Source organism: Monodelphis domestica, chromosome 5, assembly GCF_027887165.1.
Source record: "Monodelphis domestica isolate mMonDom1 chromosome 5, mMonDom1.pri, whole genome shotgun sequence".
NCBI classification, from domain to species: domain Eukaryota; kingdom Metazoa; phylum Chordata; class Mammalia; order Didelphimorphia; family Didelphidae; genus Monodelphis; species Monodelphis domestica.
Window position 1 is genome coordinate 88,319,673 of NC_077231.1, and position 23,741 is coordinate 88,343,413.

At 34.4% G+C, this 23,741-nt stretch overlaps 1 protein-coding gene across 1 annotated transcript in view; it reads right to left on the bottom strand.

The window, feature by feature from the left end:
* Window positions 1–23,741, bottom strand: part of LOC100020542 (sodium-coupled monocarboxylate transporter 1-like) — a 229,483-nt gene that overhangs the window by 127,868 nt on the left and 77,874 nt on the right. Inside the window, exons 5-6 of the mRNA XM_016425807.2 lie at window positions 18,042–18,196; window positions 3,011–3,151 (exon numbers count right to left, since the gene is read on the bottom strand). Coding sequence (XP_016281293.2) covers window positions 3,011–3,151; window positions 18,042–18,196 — 296 coding nt within the window. The remainder of the gene's footprint in view (window positions 1–3,010; window positions 3,152–18,041; window positions 18,197–23,741) is intronic.

Consider the following 23,741-nt stretch of genomic DNA (forward strand, 5'->3'; position numbering starts at 1 on the left):
CTTCCAGAAAAAAGAACTAAGAGTCTAAATCCAGACCAAAGCAAACTATAACCATTTTATTTTTTTATTTTTTTCTATTTGTGTTGCCTTCCAAGAAAGGACTAATAATGAAAAATTATTTATATAATTGCATATGTTAAATTGCTTACTATCCTTGTTTATACTGTCAACTATGGTGGGGATTTGGGGGGAAAGGGAATGTAGAGAATTTGAGACAATGTTCTTTGAAAAATGTTGGAATAGTGGAAATTGTTTCTACATATAACTGGGAGAAAATAAAATAAAATTTAATTTAAAAATATTTATTTAGTTTGTTTATAATCCCCGTGTTTTCCATATAGTAAAACACTGGGGAAAATTTTTTTTAAATTCATTTATTTATTCAGTTATTCTCTAAGCCTGATCTTGGGGGCAGATGGGGGGAGATATTCTAAGGAAAGGAGGTCCTTTCAATGACTCAAATCATACCATTTAGAGAATTAATTTTTGATTCTATATTTTATATGTGATTTTATTCTGTAATCATAGTCTGTATTCTATGTAACAAACCTGAAACCTGAAGTCTCTTATTTGTCTGAGTGAAGAAGCTCTTGCATACAAAAGTTCAATCTCCTTTCTCTTTGAAGATATGTACCAAAGGTCTATGTTTTCCCACAATCACTGTTAGTTAAGGAAAAACTTATCTCAATAATGTTATAAAACATTATCTCAATATTTCCCACATGTTTTATGTTATCCTTGAGAAGCTGGACTAACTGATCTTGTCCCATTTTTTTGTAATAAAGGTGGTCTTATCTAATTCTCAAGCATCATTGGGTCTGTATACCAAAGTCCTTAAATCAGCAACTTCAGGAAGTAGCTTGGACCAATGGAATTCCCCAAAGTATTCCTCAGAAATAGAGATAAGAGGTTTACAGTATGCCCACTTTCTTTGATGCTTTGATGTAACCAATAATGATCCCTCATCCTTATGAGGTTAACCTATAATATGACTTGTGATGCTTTTTGTTCTATATTTATAAAAATGTGTTAAATCTTCAATTTGGTGTCTGGCATAAATGGAGACAAGCCATTGACCATTCATTAATAGGCTATGTGTTCCTGTTAAAAATATCTTACTCAGGAAATTGCCTCAGTTTATACTTTTTTATTAAATTTCACATGGGACACCTTATAGGTAGTGTGGCTAATTCCAACTACAAGTAAAATTCATGTTCTTTGTCAATATATTTCAATATATGTGTAATATAATGCTATCTTAATGCTTAACCTGCCTTAAAACAAACAAATGATCCATCTAAATAGTCCTTAAAAGACAAGAGACTAGGACATTCTAGTGAAAGAGAAAATGGGTCTGTTTAGTATCTGAAAACCCCTAAACCTTCAGAATATAGGTATATGCTTGGTATCACTTCTAGTAAATGTCCTAGCTACTTAAAGCCAAGTTAAGTAACTAGTGTATTAGACTTCTTTAAAAGATCAATAAAATTCACTATCCTTCCTTATAATAAAAACAAACTGATTATTTTATTATATTTAACATACAATATTATAATGAATTTTATTCTGTTGCTTTAACATATTTTTAAAAGCCCTCCCCAACACTAAAATTCTTCATTGTGGTACCCAAGTAAAGCAGTCTGGAAGTAGCTGAGCCCTTCATGCCGTGTCGATGGAACAAAAAGTTTAGAAGACACTACAAAATTACAAAATTTTGAGTCTGTTTCTTGTATCCTCCAATAAACTGAAAGTTCCTTGAGGGCAGGGACTACAATTAATTCTTTTCATATTCCCAATGCTTAGCATAAGGGCCTAGACAATAATAGGAAAATAAATGCTTACTGAGTATTCATCCAGCAATGATGAAATGCATGTGACTATCTATTCTGATGAAATAAATTATCAAGCAGTATTATCTCTAGGGTTCCGAATATCATTTTACAAATGAGAAGACAGATAGGGAGCTAAATTAACTTGTTCTCATGTCTTGAGATGAGATCCTTTCAAATAGAGCAATTAAAGTTTTAACAAAAATTCTATATGTTGCCATGCTGGTAAGTAGTAAAACCTGAAGGCTACAGAATCAAAGCAATTCATCACAGATTGATTTATGGCGAAAAGAGTAAAAAGAAATAATATATCCCAACAAAGAACCAATGGGACCTCCCAACTTTGTTACTGAGCAAGGATGCTTTGCAAATTCATTGTAAGTTTATCATTGCCACCAATAAATATTAAAAAATAAAAACTTATTTTCAACATGAAATAGATTTACTGTTAAATTTTGGCCCCAAAGTGCCATTATTACCACGATATTCTGTCACAACTTATCCTAGAGTATTCATTCTGTCATTTAAAACACATTAGCATCAAGTTTAACCATTAAGTTTATGTGGCACCCAAAGAATGCATGGTTAAACATCTAAATGCAGGGAGGCAATAGATCACTTACTGAGAGATAGCCCTTATGAATGTATGAAATGTCTATGAGTCAAATATTGGACTTTAGTCACATGGAGAGGGCAGTGAATATTATCAAAAATTAATAAGGGAGGGGGGAAGTTATGGAGGCTTGAGTTTAAATCTGGCCTCAGATACTTACTAGCTGCTGTTTGACTCTCAATTCCAATTTCCTAACCTTAGCACTCTTCTACCTTGGAACTGATTTTGTATCAATTCAAAGACAGAAGATATGGGAAAAAAATAGATATAAAACAGAAAAAAAGGATGAAAACAAAATTGAAAAAGAATCAGAATTTTCATAGAACTTTAACAGAAATTCTAAATTCACTTGTGAAAATCATAGCAATAATATTTGGTAGTGATTTAAAACATATTGAAAGAAAAAAAGCTATTATAAACCACACATTTTAGCCTTCTTAACATTTTTTTTGAGAAGGGTTAACCTTGTCTTTATTTCTTACATGTTATATCCTCTTTTAGGCCTTAGTCTAAGACAAGTGACATACATTTTAAATACTAATGACAAACAGATAGCACGTGGACTTACATTTTTGCATGATTCTTGGATTTACAACACAGATATCTCTGCACTTGGGCATGGTTGATGCCATAGATGCTGATCCACGTGAAGCCCCCACCTAGTGAAATCGTCCAGAAAGTGTAGTTCTGGAAGGGACTGGGATTGAAGCTACATAAAAATAAATTGAAAAAATAATTCAAATTATACAGAAACAAAAACATTTTGAATTGAGCTCAAGAGAAAAAAAGTTTTCCCCTTTGGAGTTTTCATTTATGTAGATAAAAATATATGTACCACTAACAGATTTTAACAAGATTAAGATCAAGCATCTATCTAAAACAATATAAAATAATTTCTACCAAGAGTCAAAAATTTACATCTGCTCAGCTAAAAGCTTTCACTAATATCTCCTTGTTAAGGTCACATACTTTTATAGATCAGCATCACCTAAATAAGAGAGTTTGTATGTAGTCCAAGAATAATACAGAACATGGCTTTTCTTGAAATTCTGTGTTGAATTCCCACATTTATGACACAATGAAAGGGGCTGTCTAATTCATTCACAGAGCTACTATGTCTTGTGACAATTGAAAGGCAATAGTGGGACATGTTAACAAACATAGGGACACTTTAGGAAAAGTAGCAAAAAATACGAATTGAAAGGTTGAGGTCTCTCTCTAGACTTTGGTGTCAACTATAAAATGGGGATGAGGTTGTATCCAGACTTAAACCCCTATAACATTTTGATATACAAAAATGAAATTAAGTAGTGAGAAAGAGGAATGAATTTGGGAGATGGAGAAAGAGAAAAAGAGAAGGTTAAATTATCTCACAAAGAAGAGGCATAAAGGAGTTGTTACATTGGAAGAGAAGATGGAGTAGGTGAGAAAGGGATCATGTGAACCTTATACTCATTGTAATTGCCTTCAATGAGGGAAGAACATACACAATCAATAGAATATAGAAATATATCTTGCCCTATAGAAAAGTAGGAAGGGAAAGGGATAAGAGAAGGGGGTGGAACTGATAGAAAAGAGGGCAAATTGGGATATGTTGTGGTAAGAAACTGAAACAAGGGGGAAATGTATGGAGAATAATATACAGTAATCATAATGATGAAAAAACTTTTACAAAAAATTTCTCTAATACAGGCCTCATTTCTCAAGTACATAGAGAAATGAGACAAATGTATAAGAATACAAGTTATTCTCCAATTGGTAAATGATGAAAAGGTATGGACAGCAGTTTTCAGACAAAATAATTAAAGCTCTCTATAGTCATGACAAAAAATGCTCTATATCATTATTAATTAGAGAAATGCAAATTAAAAGAATTCTGAGGTACCACACCACACCTATCAGATAAGGAAAATGACAAAACTTGAAAGGGATGTGGGAAAATTAAGACACTAATGTACTTGTCAGGGAAGTTGTGAACTAATTCAACCATTCTGGAGATAATTTGGACCCATGTCCAAAGGGTTACAAAATAGCACATACCCTTTGATCCAATAATACCACTACTAGGTTTGTATCCCAAAGAGTTAAAAAACAAAAAGGATAAGAGGATTTACATATGCAAAATTATTTAAAGCAGCTCTTTGGGGGAGGAAAAAGAATTGGAAAGTGATGGGATACCCATCAACTAGGGAAAGGCTGAGCAAGTTATAGTATTTCTATTATAATAGAATACTATTATGCTGTAAGAAATGATGAACAGGAGGAGCTCAGAAAAACCAACAACTGTGAATAATTCAATCTCATGATTTAAAAAATGCCATTATTTTCTACAGAAAGAACTGATGGCATTTGAATCTAAACAAAAGTAAACTATTTTCATTTCTTCTTCATTTTTTTGTTTTAATTTCCTTCCACAAAGGTATTAATATGGAGAAATGTTTCACATGTTTGCACATATAAAATCTATATCAGATGGCTTACTATTCTCAGTGAGGAGGAGAAAGTTAAATGGAAGAATTCAAGCCTCAAAATTCTTTTTTGAAATTGTGGAAATTGTTCTTACATGTAATTGGTGGAAAATTTAATATAATTTTAAAAATTAAAATTAAAAAGATTCTACAAAATCATAACAGCTCATGGCTTGACATTACAGAAAGTAAAATCTGGGACTAAGATCTCTTCTCCTGACAAAAAATAATTAAGTGGGGGCAACCAAGGTGGCTCAATGGAGTGAAAGTCAAGCCAGAAAGGGGAGGTCAAATTTGAACTCAAACAAACTCAAACACTTCATAGCTATCAATACTATCAGAAAAACAAAAATGAGAAAAGGGCAAAAAGACAAATGTTGGCAGGGATATGGAACATTGGAGAATAATAAACTGTTGGTGGAACACAGTATTGATTCTAAGATGGAAAATAAGGCATAATAATAATAATAATAATTAAGTCATAAATTCAGTATCAGATACTGTCAACCATGATAATGTAATGATGTTACTGACAAGAGAGAAACATCATCTAATTCCCACAAAGTTAATTTGTAGATTTATGTAGCTGTTCATTTTTTTCCTAGGCATTTATAACAAGGTATTTTGGCAGAGCCAAAAAGGAAATGGATTTAAAATCAGGTCTGGTTTTGAAATCTGAATATTCTTATCTGATCTTAGGTAAATCACAATTTTTAATTTTTTTTCTGAAAAATAGGAGAGGACTAGGGTTGACCTATATGGCCCCAGATCCTCTACAACTCTATGGAATCTGTAATACTATGATTTAGAATATATATATATGTATATATACATACAGATGAACATATAGAATATATTGAGGAAAACAAATGATGGATTTCTTTAAATTTTTCTCAAACAAAATTTTTCACTTGGGGACTCCTGGGTGTCACTAAATGCACTTTTACTAATATCCTCTGAGATCACATAGGTGTAGGTCACTTCTAGGCTCTTCCTCTACTATCAACACTCAGCAAGCTCTCCCCTCTCTTGAGGTTCATTCAAACAAGAATCATGATCCAATCAATATTCTGGAAGTTATTGTTTATCACCCACAGAGACACTTTCCTTCTTCAATGAGTTCCTTCCTTAATGAATTCAGGGCCTGGCTCATAGTCTCTCTCTCCTCACCAACTTCTGCTTTCATATTAATTTCAAATACCCTAACTTAACCAGTTATTAACTTATGTCTCTACTCCAATTAAATTCCTAATAATAATAATAATAAGATGGTGTAATCTTTAGTCTTTTCAATATCCACAAATGCAAAATTTTCATGTTCATGAAATCTAGAATTCCTTTATCTGATCATAATTTGTTACCATTCTGCCTCTCTCTCTTCCTTGAGAACTCTAACCTAGGACTTCATGCTCACTGAAGTTAAGTCACTTAAGGCATCCCTCATTTCCTTCAAAGGCCATCACTTCAACATGGCTTTTGTTTCTTTTCATCATCCTGACCCCTTTTGTAAACCAGTTTAAGTCTACCCTGTCTTTTTCTCCTAAGTTCATTGTCCCTTTTCTTACTGCCAGTCTTTTCCTCCCAAACTTCAAACTTCTAGTATTTTTACTACTTGCTGCCTTTATCCCTCTCCTGTATATATGCTGCTGAAATAAGCTGGAGAAAAACATGAAAGCTTATGGACTAGGTCCACTACAATTATATATTTTTCTTATTTTAAATTTTTTTTCTTACATTAAAACTCCCAAGTATCTTCCTCCATCCCCTCCACTCCACACCGCCTTGCACTAGAGAAGGAAGTACTTGACAAATATATGTATATATAATACAATGTCTTGACTATTTTGATTTTTCAGTTCTTTCTCTACAGATGTCATTCTTCTACACAAGTCATTCTTCTAATAAAATAATGTTTCTGTAGCTGTATATAATGTTCTCTTGGTTCTGCTTATTTCACTCTTCATTACTTCATATAGGTATTTCCATTTTTTAAATTAACTTGCTTATTATTTCTTACACACAAGTAATTTTCCATCACAATCATATGACACAACTTCTTTAGCCACTTCCCTATTGATGTGCATCCCTTGGATTCCTAATTCTTTGCCACCACAAAGAGAGTGGCTATCAATATTTCAGAAAATATAAACTCTTTTCCTTTTTCTCTCATCACTTTAGGAAACAAAAATAATAGTCATATTGCTGGGTCAAAGGGTATATACAGACAGTTTTATAACTCTTTGGGCATAATTCCAGATTGCTCTCCAACATATTTGAATCAGCTCACAATTCCACCAACAGTCTATTAGGGTCCCCATTTTTCCACCTCCCCTCCAACATTTGTCTTTTTTGCTCTTTTATAATTTTAATCAATCTGATAGGTATAATAAGATGGCATCTCAGAGCTGTTTTGATTTGCATTTCTCTAATCAACAATGACTGAAGAGCATTTTTTTTTATAATAAATATATAAATGTTTATTGATTGATTAGAAATCATAGAACAGTCACAGATCAACATGGGTAGACCACTTTCTTACTTGGAAGACAAAGAATGACCAAGGAAATCACAGATTAGGGCAAGAAAAAAAAAGTACTAACATATGTTGTCTCATTTTATTCTAAAAGAACCCTGTGAGTTTGGTACCACTATTATCCCCATTTTACAGATGAGAGAAGTAAGTCTCTATTAAGAATTCTTAAAACATCCAAAGCAGACAATTTCCCATTCTGGTAGATTTTTATACTTCCTTCTTTTTTTTTTTAAATTTTAATATTATTTTATTTGGTCGTTTTCATACATTATTTACTGGAAACAAAGATCTTTTTCTTTTCCTCCCCTCCCCTCCCCCCCCCCCCCCCCCCCCCGCCTTTCCCTCTCCCATAGCCGACGCATGATTCCACTGGTTATCACATGTGTTCTTGACTCGAACCCATTTCCCTGTTGTTGGAGTTTGCATTATAGTGTTCATTTAGAGTCTCTCCTCAGTCTTATCTCCTCCAACCCTGTAGTCAAGCAGTTGCTTTTCAGCGATGTTTTTACTCCCACAGTTTATCCTCTGCTTGTGGGTAGTATTTTTTTTTAGATCCCTGCAGATTGTTCAGGGATTGCATTGATACTAATGGAGAAGTCCATCACCTTCGATTGTACCACAATGTATCAGTCTCTGTGTACAATGTTTTCCTGGTTCTGCTCCTCTCGCTCTGCATTACTTCCTGGAGGTTGTTCCAGTCTCCATGGAACTTCTCCACTTTATTATTCCTTTTAGCACAATAGTATTCCATCACCAACATATACCACAATTTGTTCAGCCATTCCCCAATTGAGGGGCATCCCCTCATTTTCCAATTTTTGGCCACCACAAAGAGCGCAGCTATGAATATTTTTGTACAAGTCTTTTTGTCCATTATCTCTTTGGGGTACAAGCCCAGCAGTGCTATGGCTGGATCAAAGGGCAGACAGTCTTTTATCGCCCTTTGGACATAGTTCCAAATTGCCCTCCAGAATGGTTGGATCAATTCACAACTCCACCAGCAATGAATTAATGTCCCCACTTTGCCACATCCCCTCCAGCATTCATTACTTTGCATAGCTGTCATGTTAGCCAATCTGCTAGGTGTGAGATGATACCTCAGAGTTGTTTTGATTTGCATCTCTCTGATTATAAGAGATGTAGAGCACTTTTTCATGTGCTTATTAATAGTTTTGATTTCTTTGGCTGAGAATTGCCTGTTCATGTCCCTTGCCCATTTGTCAATTGGAGAATGGCTTGATTTTTTGTACAATTGATTTAGTTCTTTATAAATTTTAGTAATTAAACCCTTGTCAGAGGTTTTTATGAAGATTGTTTCCCAATTTGTTGCTACCCTTCTGATTTTGGTTACATTGGTTTTGTTTGTACAAAAACTTTTTAATTTGATGTAATCCAGATTATTTATTTTGCATTTTGTAATTCTTTCTAATTCTTGCTTGGTTTTGAAGTATTTCCCTTCCCAAAGGTCTGACATGTATACTATTCTGTGTTCGCCTAATTTTCTTATAGTTTCCTTCTTTATGTTCAAGTCATTCATCCATTTTGAATTTATCTTGGTGTAGGGTGTGAGGTGTTGATCTAAGCCTAATCTTTCCCACACTGTCCTCCAATTTTCCCAACAGTTTTTATGAAATAGTGGATTTTTGTCCCAAAAGCTGGGATCTTTGGGTTTGTCATATACTGTCTTGCTGAGGTTGCTTGCCCCCAGTCTATTCCACTGATCCTCCTTTCTGTCTCTTAGCCAGTACCAAATTGTTTTGATGACCGCTGCTTTATAATATAGTCTGAGATCTGGGACTGCAAGACCCCCTTCCTTTGTATTTTTTTTCATTAATTCCCTGGATATCCTTGATCTTTTGTTCTTCCAAATGAACTTTGTTATGTTTTTTTCTAAATCAGTAAAAAAAATTTTTGGAAGTTCCATGGGTATGGCACTAAATAGATAGATGAGTTTGGGTAGGATGGTCATTTTTATTATATTGGCTCGTCCTACCCATGAGCAGTTAATGTTCTTCCAATTGTTCAAGTCTAGTTTTAGTTGTGTGGAAAGTGTTTTGTAGTTGTGTTCATATAGATCCTGTGTTTGTCTCGGGAGATAGATTCCTAAGTATTTTATTTTGTCTTGGGTAATTTTGAATGGGATTTCTCTTTCTAGTTCTTGCTGCTGAGCTGTGTTGGAATTATATAGAAATGCTGATGACTTATGTGGGTTTATTTTGTATCCTGCAACTTTGCTAAAGTTGTTGATTATTTCAATTAGCTTTTTGGTTGAGTCTCTAGGATTCTTTAAGTAGACCATCATGTCATCTGCAAAGAGTGATAATTTGGTCTCCTCCTTGCCTATTTTGATGCCTTCAATTTCTTTTTCTTCTCTAATTGCTACTGCTAGTGTTTCTAATACAATGTCAAATAATAGAGGTGATAATGGGCATCCTTGTTTCACTCCTGATCTTAATGGGAATGGATTTAGTTTATCCCCATTGCAGATGATATTAGCTGATGGTTTTAGATATATACTGTTTATTATTTTTAGGAATGACCCTTCTATTCCTATGCTTTCTAGTGTTTTTAGTAGGAATGGGTGTTGTATTTTATCAAAGGCTTTTTCTGCATCTATTGAGATAATCATGTGATTCTTGTTGGTTTGCTTGTTGATGTGGTCAATTATGTGGATAGTTTTCCTAATGTTGAACCAGCCCTGCATCCCTGGTATGAATCCTACTTGATCATGGTGGATGACCCTTCTAATCACTTGCTGGAGTCTTTTTGCTAGTATCCTATTTAAGATTTTTGCATCTATATTCATTAGGGAGATTGGCCTATAGTTTTCTTTCTCTGTTTTTGGCCTGCCTGGCTTTGGAATTAGTACCATGCTTGTGTCATAATGAAGAGCATTTTTTTTTATACAGCTATATATAGTTTCTTTGATTTCTTCTTCTGAAAATTTTGTTCATATCAATTTTCCACTTTCCTTCTATTCTTGGCTACATTAGTTTATTTGTACAAAAGCTTTTTAATTTAATGTCATCAAAATGATCCATTTTGCATCCCATGATGCTCTTTATCTTGTATTTATTCATAAGTTCTTCTCCTGTCCATAAATCTGTTAGGTAATATGTTTCATGTTCTTTTAATTTGATTATTTTATCTTCCTTCATGTCTTGATCATGTATCCATCTTGATCTTATTGTGATAAATGGTGTAATATATAGTCTATATCTAGATTTTGCTATAATACTTTCTAGTTTTCCCAATAATTTTTACCAATTACTGAATTCTTATCCCCCAAAGCTTAAATCTTTACTTTGTCAAACATGTTACTATAATCTTTTACTGTTTCTTGTATGTCTATTTTGTTCCACTGATCAACCTCTCTTCTTTTTAGTCATAATGAGATAGTTTTGATAATTATGGCTTTATAATACACTTTAAAATCTGGTACTTCTAGATCTTCTTACTTTACTTTTTTTCCCATTTACATCTTGTTATTCTTGATCTTTTGTTCCTCCTAATGAATTTTCTCATCATTTTTTTCTAGTTCAATAAAGTAGATGAGGTAGAGTTGTCATCTTTAATATATTGGTTCTGTCTACCCTTGAACAATTAAACAATATTTCTTCAATTATTTAAATCTGATTAATGTGCAAAATAGAGTTTTATACTTATATACATGTAGTTTCTAGGTTTGGCAGCTATATGCCTATGTATTTTATCCTGGGTATGGTTATTTTAAATAGGGGCATCTCTTACTATACCTTTTTGCAGTGCTCTGTTAGTGCTATATAGAAATGATGATTTATGTGAGTTTATTTCATATCCTGCAATTTTTCTAAAATCAATGTTTCAACTAACTTTTTTGTTGAATTTCTAGGAATTTCCACATATATCATCATGCCATCTCCATAAATAGACAGTTTTATTACCCCTGCCTATTTTTATTCCTTCAATGTCTTTTTTGTCTCTGCTATTTTGTTAGAATTTCTAATAAAAATATTGAATAATATTGGTGATAATGGGACAGTCTTGTTTCACTTATGATCTTGCTAGGAAAGCTTTTAGCTTATTCTTATTACAAATAATGCTTGCTGATGGCTTTAGCTAGATTCTTCTTATTTTACATAGTATACTTTCAAATATTTTAATAGGAATGAATATTGTAATATTGTATTTTGTCAAAAGCTTTTTCTGAATTTATTGATATAATCATATGATGTTATTTTGGTTATTGATATAATCAATTATGTTAATAGTTTTCCTTGCATTATACCCTCTCTGCATAACCCTTGCATATTCCCTGGTATAAAACCTACTTGGTCACAACATATAATATCTCCATAACATATTGATGTTGCATCCTAACTAGTACTTTATTTAGAATTTATACATATTTATTAATAAAATTGGCTTATAATTTTTAGGATTTCCAATTTGGTATTTAGCTGGGGATTTTAATTTGTTCTTTTTCTATTTCTTATTACATTCCCAATTCATTAATCTGGTCTTTGCTTTATTGCTAAAAACCCTTACATATATATATATTTATATATATGTATATATATATAGTTTATTTAATTATGCTTTTGTGGCATCACATAGTTTTACTATGTTGTCTCATTATTTTCATTATCTTTAATAAAAAATTTGTTTCTATGATTTTTTCTTAAACTCACTCATTCTTTAAGATTAAATTATTTAGTCTCCACTTTATTATTCTGTTCCATGGTACCTAATTAAATATAGGATTCATTTCTTTTTACATTAAAACCAGTGAAGGATGCATTTAAAATTTCCACTTTTCTGTATTTACTTTAAAGTTTTGGGCCCTAATATAGGGTCATTTTTTATAAAGGCACACCATATACGACTGAGAAAAGAGTGCATTCTTTTCTATTTCTGTAAAATTATCTACATACATCTGTCATATCTAGCTTATCTAGGACTCTCTCTATTCATCTCCTTGACTTATTTATTTTTTTATTAGATTTATCTAGTTCTGAGAGGGAAAATTTCAACTTGCAACCCATTAGGCTTTTCTTTTAAATATTTGGACACTATAACATTTGGTGCAATTATGTATAGGATTTATAAAGTTTTGTTTTCTATAACACCTTTTTTTTTTTAATAAACCCTTACCTTCCAACTTGGAATCAATACTGTGTATTGGTTCCAAGTCAGAAGAGTGGTAAGGGCTAGGCAATGGGGGTTAAGTGACTTGCCCAGGGTCAAACAGCTGGGAAGTGTCTGAGGCCAGATTTGAACCTAGGACCTCCCAAGTACCTTTTAATATATTATAGTTTCTCTTTTTATTTCTTTTTTTAAAACCCTTACCTTATCTCTTAGAATCAATTACTTAGCATTGGCTCTTGGGCAGAAGTGTAAGCAATTTGGATTAAGTGACTTCCCTGGAGTTACAGAGCTAGGAAGTGTCAGGGACCAGATTTGAACCCAGGAACTTCCATCTCTAGGCTTGACTCTCAATCCACTAAACCACTGAACTGCCCCCATTTATCTCTTTTAATTACATCTCTTTTAGCTTTGATTTTGCCTGAGTTCATAACTGCTACCCCTAATTACATTTTTGCATCAAGCCAAAGCAAAATATGTCCTACTCCAACCCTTTATTTTATTATTATTATTATTATTTTTTTAAACCCTTACCTTCTGTCTTGGAGTCAGTACTGTGTATTGGCTCCAAGGCAGAAGAGTGGTAAGGGCTAGGCAATGGGGGTCAAGTGACTTGCCCAGGGTCACACAGCTGGGAAGTGTCTGGGGCCAGATTTGAAACTAGGACCTCCCGTCTCTAGGCCTGACTCAATCCACTGAGCCACCCAGCTGCCCCCCAACCCTTTATTTTTACCCAATGTGTGCCTCTCATTTTAAAATGTATTTTTTGTAAACAATATATGGTTGGGTTTTAGTTTTTCTTCCATTCTGCTGTTTCCATTTTGTGGGTGAATTTATCCCATTCATATTCAAAATTATAATTGCTTGTTGTGTGTTGCCCTCCATTCTATCTTTCCTCATTCTTATCCTTCTCTTTCTTTATTACCCTCCTGTCCTTCCTCAAAAATCTAATCTTGTTCTGATCATTGACCTCTCTAATCTGTATTCCTTCTAAGAGTCTCCCCCCTCCATGCCTCTTTTATATAAATTGTTCCATTTTACTTCTTCCAGCTCAATTTTTTGGCAGGCTCTTTTCATCTTACTCAACTGAATTTCCAAGCTTTTTAGCTCTACATGCTCTTTGAAACTATCCAAGTATAATTTCATTCTAAGGGTTATAGATGACAATTTTCCTAAATAAGAAATAAGCAAACTGACCTTATTAAAGCTTTTATAGTGGGCCTTTCATGTTTACCTTCTTATGTTTCTTCTGATACAAATTTATATTATATAATCTCAATTGGTAACCTCACTGTAATAATGTGATCCCTATTTGATTCACTTTTTCACACATCAAGTATCTTTTGCAAACCTTTTCACTTCTCAAAATTCCCATATCACCACCTTCTCAACTGAGAAACCTGACTCATCTTTCACTGAAAAAAAAACCAAGGTCATTTACAGGGAGCTCACACTTTTCTGCCATCTGCCTCATTGCCTACCACTCAAATGTCTTCTCTCTTTAGTTCATTTTTCTTTCCATTTCATACAAAAGGATACTCCTAATCCTTTCCCTGGAAAACTCCTCTACCTGGAACAAGTGATCCCATTCCTTTTTTATCCAACAGAATGTCCTATTATCAATTCTTTTTTTTTTTTTTAATAAAAATACTGTGTATTGGCTCCAAGGCAGAAGAGTGGGAAGGGCTAGGCAATGGGGGTCAAGTGACTTGCCCAGGGTCACACAGCTGGGAAGTGTCTGAGGCCAGATTTGAACCTAGGACTTCCCGTCTCTAGGGCTGGCTCTCAATTCACTGAGCTACCCAGCATCACTTCTATCTAATTAATTTTCAATAGCTTACAGTCTACAAACATGCCCTTATATCTTCCATTCTCAGAAAATCCTCCCTTGATTTCTCCCATTCTCTCTATCTAAGATCCGGTGTACCTTTTTCCTTTCTTTCATGACTAAAGTCATTTAGAAGGACATCTATAATAGCTTCCTCTATTTCCTTTGCTCTCATACAGCTTTTAACTTTCTCCATTATGGTTTCCAAACTCATCATTCAACTAAAACTGTTGTCTACAAAGTTATCAGTGATCTTAATTCACAACTCTAATGGTCTTTTCTCAGTTTTTTATCCTTTTCTTGACCTCTCTGCAACCTTTGACACTCTCAATTTCTTCTTGATATCTTTTTTCTCCAAGTTTCCTAGACACTACACTCTTCTGTCTCTCTTCCTAACTATCTAACTGCACCTCAGTCTTCTTTGCTGAATTTTTGTCAAAATCACACCAATTAACCATAAGTATCATAGGAAACTCTGCTCTATAAGCATCTCACTTGGTGATGTGATCAAAATCCTATGGATTTCAATTATCATCTCTATGTAGAAAATTCTCAAATCTACTTATCTATAGCTTCTAACTTCTCTATTAAACTACATGTTTGCATCTGCCTATTGAGCATCTCAAAATGGATGTCCCCTCGATATCTTAAATTTAGCATGCCCAAAACCAAACTCATTTTATATCCTCCAAAATTCATCTCTTCTTCCTAACTTTCTTATTACTATTCAGGGCACTACACCATTCTCCCAGTCACAAAGAGATATAACCCAGGTATAATCTTCTACTCCTGAATTTCTCTCAACACCTACATTCAATCCATTGAAAAATATTGTCAGTTCTCTATGTTTGTAATAACTCTTGCACATCATATATCCCCTCCCTTCTCTTATCTGACACTGCCACCATTGTGGTACAGGCCTTTATCATGTTGTGCCTTGACTAATAAAATATTCTGTTGATTGGTTCTACTTGCCATAAGTCCCTCCTTATTCCTATCCAACTTCAACTCAGTTATAAAAGTTATCTATACATGTCTTGAGATCTGGACTTAGAGACAGGAAGACCTGAGTTCAAATCTAGCTCAGATCTCAAAGAGATGGGGGAAAGGACCTACTTTTACAAAAACATTTATAAGCAGTTCTTTTCATAGTGACAAAGAATTAAGATACTGAAGGGACATTTATCAATTGAGGATTTGCTGAACAAGTTATTTTATATGGTTGTAATGGAATATTATTATACCATAAGAAATGAGACAAACAAGATGAGTTCAGAAAAACCTAGACTTATATGAACTGATGCAAAATTATATGAGCAGAATGAGAACATTATATACAGCAGCAGAAATATTGTATAATGATGAATGATCAAATGTAAAAGATTAAACTACTATCAGCAACAAAGGACTCCAGGATAACCCAAGAATTTCAATATGAAAAATGCTATCCACAGCCAAAAAAGGAACTTGAAAGTCAGATTGCAGATTGAAGCAATACTTTTTTTTTACTTTATTTACTTCAAAAGATTTTCTTATATGTGTGCTATTTGTATTCTTTCACATAGCACATGAAATACAGAAATATGTATCCAATGCACTGGTATCAGACTATCACTTTGGGGTGTTAGGGAGGGAGAAAATCTGACATAAAAAACATCACATAGCAATCATCAAAATCGTTTGTATATATAATTTTAAAAATGTTTAAAGTGATAAAAAATTGGCCTCAGACAATTGTTAACTATGTGACTCTGAGCAAGTAGGTTTTATCTCAGTTTCTTCCACTGTAAAATCAAGATTAAAAATGGTGCTGACCTCTCAGGATTGTTTTGAGGATCAAATGAAACAACATTTATAAAGTGCTTAGTATATTGCCTTGCACATAGTAGGCACTTAATAAATGTTTGTTACCTTTCCTGCCTTTCCTCACCAAAGACATCCTTTAACAATCTGGTGAAGCCTTGTCAGAAAAATGATCTAAGTGTTTAAAATAAACTGAAACAATAAATTTCAGATAGAAGACAAATGAAAATACAGATATATTTTTTTCTGACTCAAATTCATAGCTCCCCCTGCCCCCACCAAAATCTATTTACTGAACCTTTGGGAGTCTGTGGACTCCAGATTAAGAATCCCTTCTACTGTTCATGAATAGATAGCAGAACACCAAAAATCTTTACTTAATTGAACATTAGACATAAAACCTGCAATGTCAACACTAAAAGTGAATTTATTGGTTACAGTTTTCAAAACACTGGTCTTCAAGTCAGACACTTGGCCTTCAAAAATCTTGGGCTTCACTATTTACTAGCCAGGAGACCACAGGGTTATCATTTCACCTCAAGGCGATTCACTTCTTCATCTATATAATGCAAATAATTTGTACTACCAATCATGTACTCTTTACCTTTTTAAACTTTAAAGCACTATATAAATGATAACTGTAAGCCAGGGATTGTGGGTTTGAGGCTCATCTGGGGTGCCACTTGTAATATAAGGATCAGAGGGGAACAAGAAGAATCAAGGGAAAGAGGGTAAATGGGGAGAAATGGTGAAGAAATTCTTCCTCCCCTCTCTTTCTCTAGGAGAGAGGTAGCCAAGTCTTGTCCCCTAGACAGATGGAGTATATCTCCTCAGAGGAGGGTTCTGGGAGATGGAAGACAGAACTGGAGGGGAAAGTCCTAGTAGAATAACTCAATGCCTCCCCTTTGGTCCCAGCTATTGTTGAGAGGCAGGATGGACTCTTCCGCCTCTGGATCCTTCAGGTACCCCAACTGCCACTTCCTACCCCAAGGCTTTGGGTTACTCCACAGCCCAGGAGAGATGGTTGCTCCTTGAGTCCAATTATTTGGATCACTGAGATCCTGAGTTTAACTCCCTTTTGGGTGAGAAGTATGACCTCACCAAACCTTCAGCCCCCTTTACTACTACGATTAGTAATTGACCCACACCAGAATCTAAATAACTGATAAATTTATTAGGGTTTAACAGGGGAAGAGTGGAAAGGATATCAATTAGGTAGGTGGGTGAACAGGGATCCCTAAACTTGTCTCCCTTCTAGCAAATTAGACCACCTAAGTCTTGGGGTTCAAGGCTGGGAAAGCCTTGATCCTTCTTCTTGCCAGCTGTCTGTAGCCTCTATTCCTAAGTAACTAGCTCTAAATTCAAGAGTCCAGGAACAGGGAGAGATGGAGAATGAGATCTTTGAAAGAGGATTTCTCTGTAGACGGCTTCCTTCAAAGTCCCCAGTCCACCAAAATCCTCAGATGGCTCTGATTGCTGTTGCTGAGCTGTGTGAGAAGTATCCAGGAGTTCAAGGGGGGAATAGTTGATCTCCAGAGAGATTCAGCTTAGGAGATCTGCCTTTTCTCCCTGACTCCCAGCTAGAAGTGAGTGAACAGTTGGAGCTCTCTCCAACTTCCTGTTCCCCTTAGAACTTCCAGTTATTTTTCCTTCTTCCTTCACCTCCCTCACTCTCTCTGTTGCAGATAATCTCTGTCAAGGATTGCTTCTTGCACCAATTGGGTTAACTCCTCTCTATTGTTATTATAACAGTTACATTTTTAAATACTTCCTTTACATGTAATAGAAAATGTTTTTAATCCAAAGAAATTAAATTGAAATTCAAAGAAAAAAATCAACTTACTCCCAAACGTCTAATCTTCCTCCGATATCAGCATGGTTTAAGATAGTTGAAAGTCCACCTTGAGCTATTATGGACTGTGCCAAAATTGAAATAAATCCTGCTAATATAACTAAAAATTGAAAAGCGTCTGTCCATATAACAGCTTTGAGACCTCCCTAGAAAGAAAAAGTGCATGTAAAATATAAAAAAGTTTAGTTTAATTTGCATGTTTATTTTGTACCTGGCAAAATTAGGTTTCTGTTCTAACTAGACTTTTGAAGAAGCTGATTGGTTTCAGCAAAACTTGACTTCTGACAATTCTCCAAATAAACTTTAATATAGATTTATTGTTTATCTTGATACCTTAAAACAGTGTTAAATAATCAAGAAACATTTACACATAAGCATAACATTCCTAAATTTTCATAAATGTTAGTAAAATTTGGAATATATATGGAGTAAAAGATATAAGGATTTTGAACCAGAAAAAGTTTACCTAATAATTTTTTCAACACCCTTTAAATAAATTGCATCACCATTTCTCACAAAACATTAGATTATGTTTCAATCTTTCATATTAACTAACATTTCTGACAGGAAAATTTATTATTAGAAATTATGTTACAACTTGGAACTATGTCCAAAGGGCTATAAAACTGCATATATCCTTTAACCTAGCAATAGAGCTAGTTGGTTTGTATCCCAAAGAAAAAAATAAAAGGACATATTTATAGAAAAATATGTATATTAGATCTTTTTGTGGTGACAAAGAATTGTTAATTGAGAGAATGCCCATTAACTGGGGAATAAGCTAAGTAAACTCAAATATGATTATGATGGAATATTATTGTGTTTTTTAAGAATGATGAGACCAGGAAAACTGTTAAGAGAGTAGAATCAACAAGGTAACCCTGGGAATAGGATTAGCAACAATCTCACCTTGTTTGCCTACATACCCAAGAACACCACTGGAATCCTCAGGCAGAAGGCTATGGTTAGCAGCTATGTCTGCTGCAGCCTAGAATCTAGTGACATTCCTCCCCCCCCCCCCCCCCCCCGAGTCATTCCTGGGGATTGAAGTGGTGAAAACCAAAGAGTCTGTGGATGTTGGGCCCTAAGAGTAGGTGAACAAGGAACTTCAGAGGCCTAGGGAATGGCAGACTGGACAGCTGCTCTGTACCAGGCTGTGGCAGGAGGACAGAAAGGGTGAGGAAGGAGTGTGCACTGAAGAGTATGGATGCTGAGGGACTGGGGCACTGTCAACTGTGGTCATTCCCAGGAGACTGGAGTCCCTGGTGGAATGACTGCTTATAGGAGCAATGGCAGAGCTGTCTGTTGGCTATGGTCAGAACACCAGAGATCAATCATGGTCAAGGGTTTGAGCAAGGGGCCCAGGATTACATCAGGCCATGGTCTATAAAAACTGGAAGAATTAAATAGGATCCAGGGGTAAATAAAAACACAAAAAATTCTGAAACCTGTGGTTAGCACATTATAAACTCTGAGAGTCCAATAAAAAGCCATGACAGGGCAGCTCAATTTTTAAAAATAGATACATAAACAAAAATGAGTGAGAAAAGGAAAAAGAAACCAGTTACTGATTACAGGGACAGAGAAAATCATGGCTCAAAATCAGAAAAAAAAAGTAAAGATAACCTATTTAAAAAAAAAAGACATCAAAAACTAAATGAGAAGGGGCAGAGCCAAGATGGCAGCAAAATAGCAGGAAAAACTTGGAGTCACTCTGAAGTTCCTTCTAAAACCAATCATTACAAAGCATATTAAAAGGACAGAAGTCAAAACCAGATGAGTAAAGGGGCTCTCCCACTGGACACAGCATGAAAGGTAGTCAGTGAGAAGGGATCCCATGCTATAAAGGGGCAAAACTGCACAAGGAAAATCACAAGCTAACCACCTCTTCCTCCCACACCTACCATGCCACAATCAGAGTTAGGGCCAGGGAAATCTCAAAATTCTTGGGGGCTGGCTGAAAGCACCACAAATTCACCCTTGAGAGCTGCTCCAGGCCTTGGCAGTAAGACATGAGGCTTAATAACACAGAGCTTGGTCTGGGCAGTGGGGCAGCGATATGGCCACAGTAGTGGCAGCAAGGTTTGGGAAAATAGCTTCGGGGTAAAACACACCCTTGAAAATGCCATCCAATGGAGGCAGGTTCAAAGCTGCAGCAGCAGGAACAATAGGCAGCAGCAGCAGCAGTAGCAGCTGAGGAAGATAGTATCAGGGCAAAACACTCTGAAGCACAAAGCACAAAACTTCCCTCATTCAAGGCCTCTCAAAAGGAAGAGAAAATAATCCCAAGGAAAATCCCTGTAACACAGAAGTCAAGATAGCAATGACTACCAACATGTAGAAGTCTTAATCCTCCATTGGGAAAAGGAGTAAAGAGCAACAAAATAAGCTCTTGAGACCCTGGAAAATTTCTGTGGAGAAAAAGAGCAAAATACAGAAGCAAAAAAGAAGAGTGAGAAAAAATTGAACAAATGCAAACTCTCCCCTTCCCCCCAAATAGAAATTGATCACAAGCTCTGGAGGAACTCAAAAAGAAGTTTAAGACCAAGTAAGAAAGATAGAAGAAAATCAGGATTGACCAAACTGAAAAGGAAAATCAAAAGATCATAGTTGAAAATCAGTCTTTTAAGACTAGAGTAGGGCAAGTAGAAGTTAATGATTTCATGAGACAGAAAGAAATGAGACAAAATCTAAAGAATGAAAAAATAAAAGGAAACATGAAATATCTCATTGAAAAAGCAACTGATTTGGAAAACAGAACCAAGAGAGAGAATTATTGGAATACCATGTCCAGGGAAAAAAACCTTGACATCATATTACAAGAAATTATCTGAGAAAACTACCCTGAAATTCTTGAACAAAAGGGCAAAATAAACATTGAAAGAATCCACAGATCACTCCCTACATTAAATTCCCCAAATGACAACTCCTAGGAATGTTATAGCCAAGTTCAAGAGATTCTAGGCTAAGGAGAAAATACTGCAATTAGCCAGAAAGAAACAATTCAGATATCATTGATCCCCAGTTAGGATTACACAGAGTCTGGCAGCTTCCACACTAAAGGACCACAAGACTTAGAATATGATATTTAGAGAATTAAGAAACTGGGTCTACAACTAAGAATCACCTACCCATCGAAACTGACTATATGCTTTTAGTAGAAGTATGGGCATTTAATAAAATAGAAGATTTCTAAGCATTCCTAAATAAAAGACCAGAAGTAAACAGAAAATATGATGTCCAAATACAAAATTCAAGAGAACCATAAAAAGAGAAACAAGAAAAAGAGAAAAAAATTAAGGGCTTCAATAAGGTAAAATTGATTATATTCCCATAAGGAAAACTGGTATCTGTAACTCTTAAAAATTGTTTTCATTGTCATAGTAAATAGAAAAACTATATATATACATAGACAGAGATTATATTATTATCCTGTTTAGGATGATATGTAAAAAAATAGGGGAAATAAAGAGGATGGTACTAAGAGAAAGACAAAGGAAGAGGTAAAATAGGGGAAATTATATCACATAAAGAGGTGCATAGAGTGAGAGGGGGAATATTTTTATAAGAAGGGGAAGAAGAGAGGGGTGACAAAGAAAACTTAAACCTTACTCTCAGTGAAAACAGTTTTGAGAGGGAGAACAGACAGATTTATTGAGGTATGGAATTTTATCTTACCCTATAAAGAAGTAGAAAGGGAATAAGGAAGGGAAGGTGTGTGGGGAGGGAAATATTAAAAAGGGAGGAAAAGTTGGGGGGATTAAAAGACTCTAAAGAGAAAAAGGGAATAAAAAGGGAGGGGTGGGAATGAGAATAAATAAGGATGGGGAAAGGGGGACTGATTAAAAGCAAAACGCTGGTATAGAGGGAAATAATGCAAGAAGAAAGGGCAGGATTAAAAGAGGAAATCAAAATGATGAGGAATACACAGATGGTAAACATAACTTTGAATGAGAATGGGATGAACTCACCCATAAAACAGAAGCAAATAGCAGAGTGGATTAATAAACCAGAATCTATATGTTGTCTACAGGAAATGCACATGAGGCAGGTAGGCAAACACAGGGTAAAGATAAGAGACTGGAGCAGAATTTATTGGGAATCAACTGAGAAAAAAGGCAGAAGTAGCAATCATGATATATGACAAAGATAAATCATAAAAAAGATCTGATTAAAAGAGATAAGGAAGGCAATTATATCCTGATAAAAAGCAAAACAGACAATGAAGAAATATCAGTACTCAACATATATGCACCAAATGAAAGAGCATCCAGATTTTTAAAGTAGAAACTATTGGAGTCTAAGGAGGAAATATAAAATAAAACTATACCAATGGGAGACCTCAACCTTCCTCTGGTAGATTTAGATAAATCAAACTAAAAAAGAAGAGATGTGAATGAAATTTTAGAAAAATTATAGTTAATAGATATATTAGAGGTAAGTAAATATGGATAAAAAAGGAATATACCTGCTTTTCATCAACACATGCTACATTTACAAAGATTGACCATGTATTAGGGCATAAAAATATCACAAACAAATGTAGAAAGGCAGAAATAATAGATGCAATTTTTCAGATCATAATGCAAAAAAAAATTATAATCAGTAAAGGTACATGGAGGAAAATTTAAAATTAATTGGAAATTAAATCATCAAATTCTCCAAAACATGTGGGTTAAAGGACAAATCATTGAAACAACTACTGATTTCACTGAAGAGAATGACAGTAAGGAAACATTAAAATTCATGGGATAAAGACAAAGCAGTTATCTGGAGAAAATTTATATCCCTGAGTACCTATATTAACCAAAAAGGAGAAAGAAGAGATTAACAAATTAGGCATGCAACTAAAAAAAATAGAAAAAGAACAAATTAAAAACCTTAAGATGAAGACCAAAATGGAAATCCTAAAGTTCAAAGGAGAAATTAATAGAATTTAAAGTAAAAGAACTATTTAATTAATAAATAAGACTAGGAGCTGATATTTTGAAAAAAGAAACAAATACAATAAAGTATTTGTTAATCTAATTAAGAAAAAGAAAGAAGATAACCAAATTAACAGTATCATCAATGAAAAGGACAATCTTACCACTAATGACAAAGAAATTAAGGCAATTATTGAGAGCTATTTCATCCAATTATATGTCAATATGGCAAAATATATTCAGAAATATAAATTGCCTAGATTAACAAAGGAGGAAATAGAATACTTAAATAATCCCATCTCATAAAAAGAAATTGAACAAGTCATCAAGGAACTCCCTAAGAAAAAATCCCCAGGACCAAATAGATTCACAAGTGAATTCTATTAAACATTTAAAGAACAATTAATCCCAATACTATATAAACTATTTGACAAAAGAGGCAAATAGTCTAAGAAGGAGTCTGACACCAAATTCTTTTTATGGTACAAGTATAGTATTGATTCCAAAGCCAGAAAGACCAGAACTGAGAAAGAAAACTATAGACCAATCTCCTTAATGAACATAGATGCAAAAATCTTAAATAAAACATTAGCAAAGAGACTACAGCAAATTATCACAAGCATTATTCACTATCACCAGGTGGGATTGATACTAGGAATGCAAGGCTGGTTCAATATTAGGAAAACCATCTTTATAATTGACCATATCAACAGCCAAACTAATTTAAATCACATGATTATCTCAATAGATACAGGAAAAGCCTTTG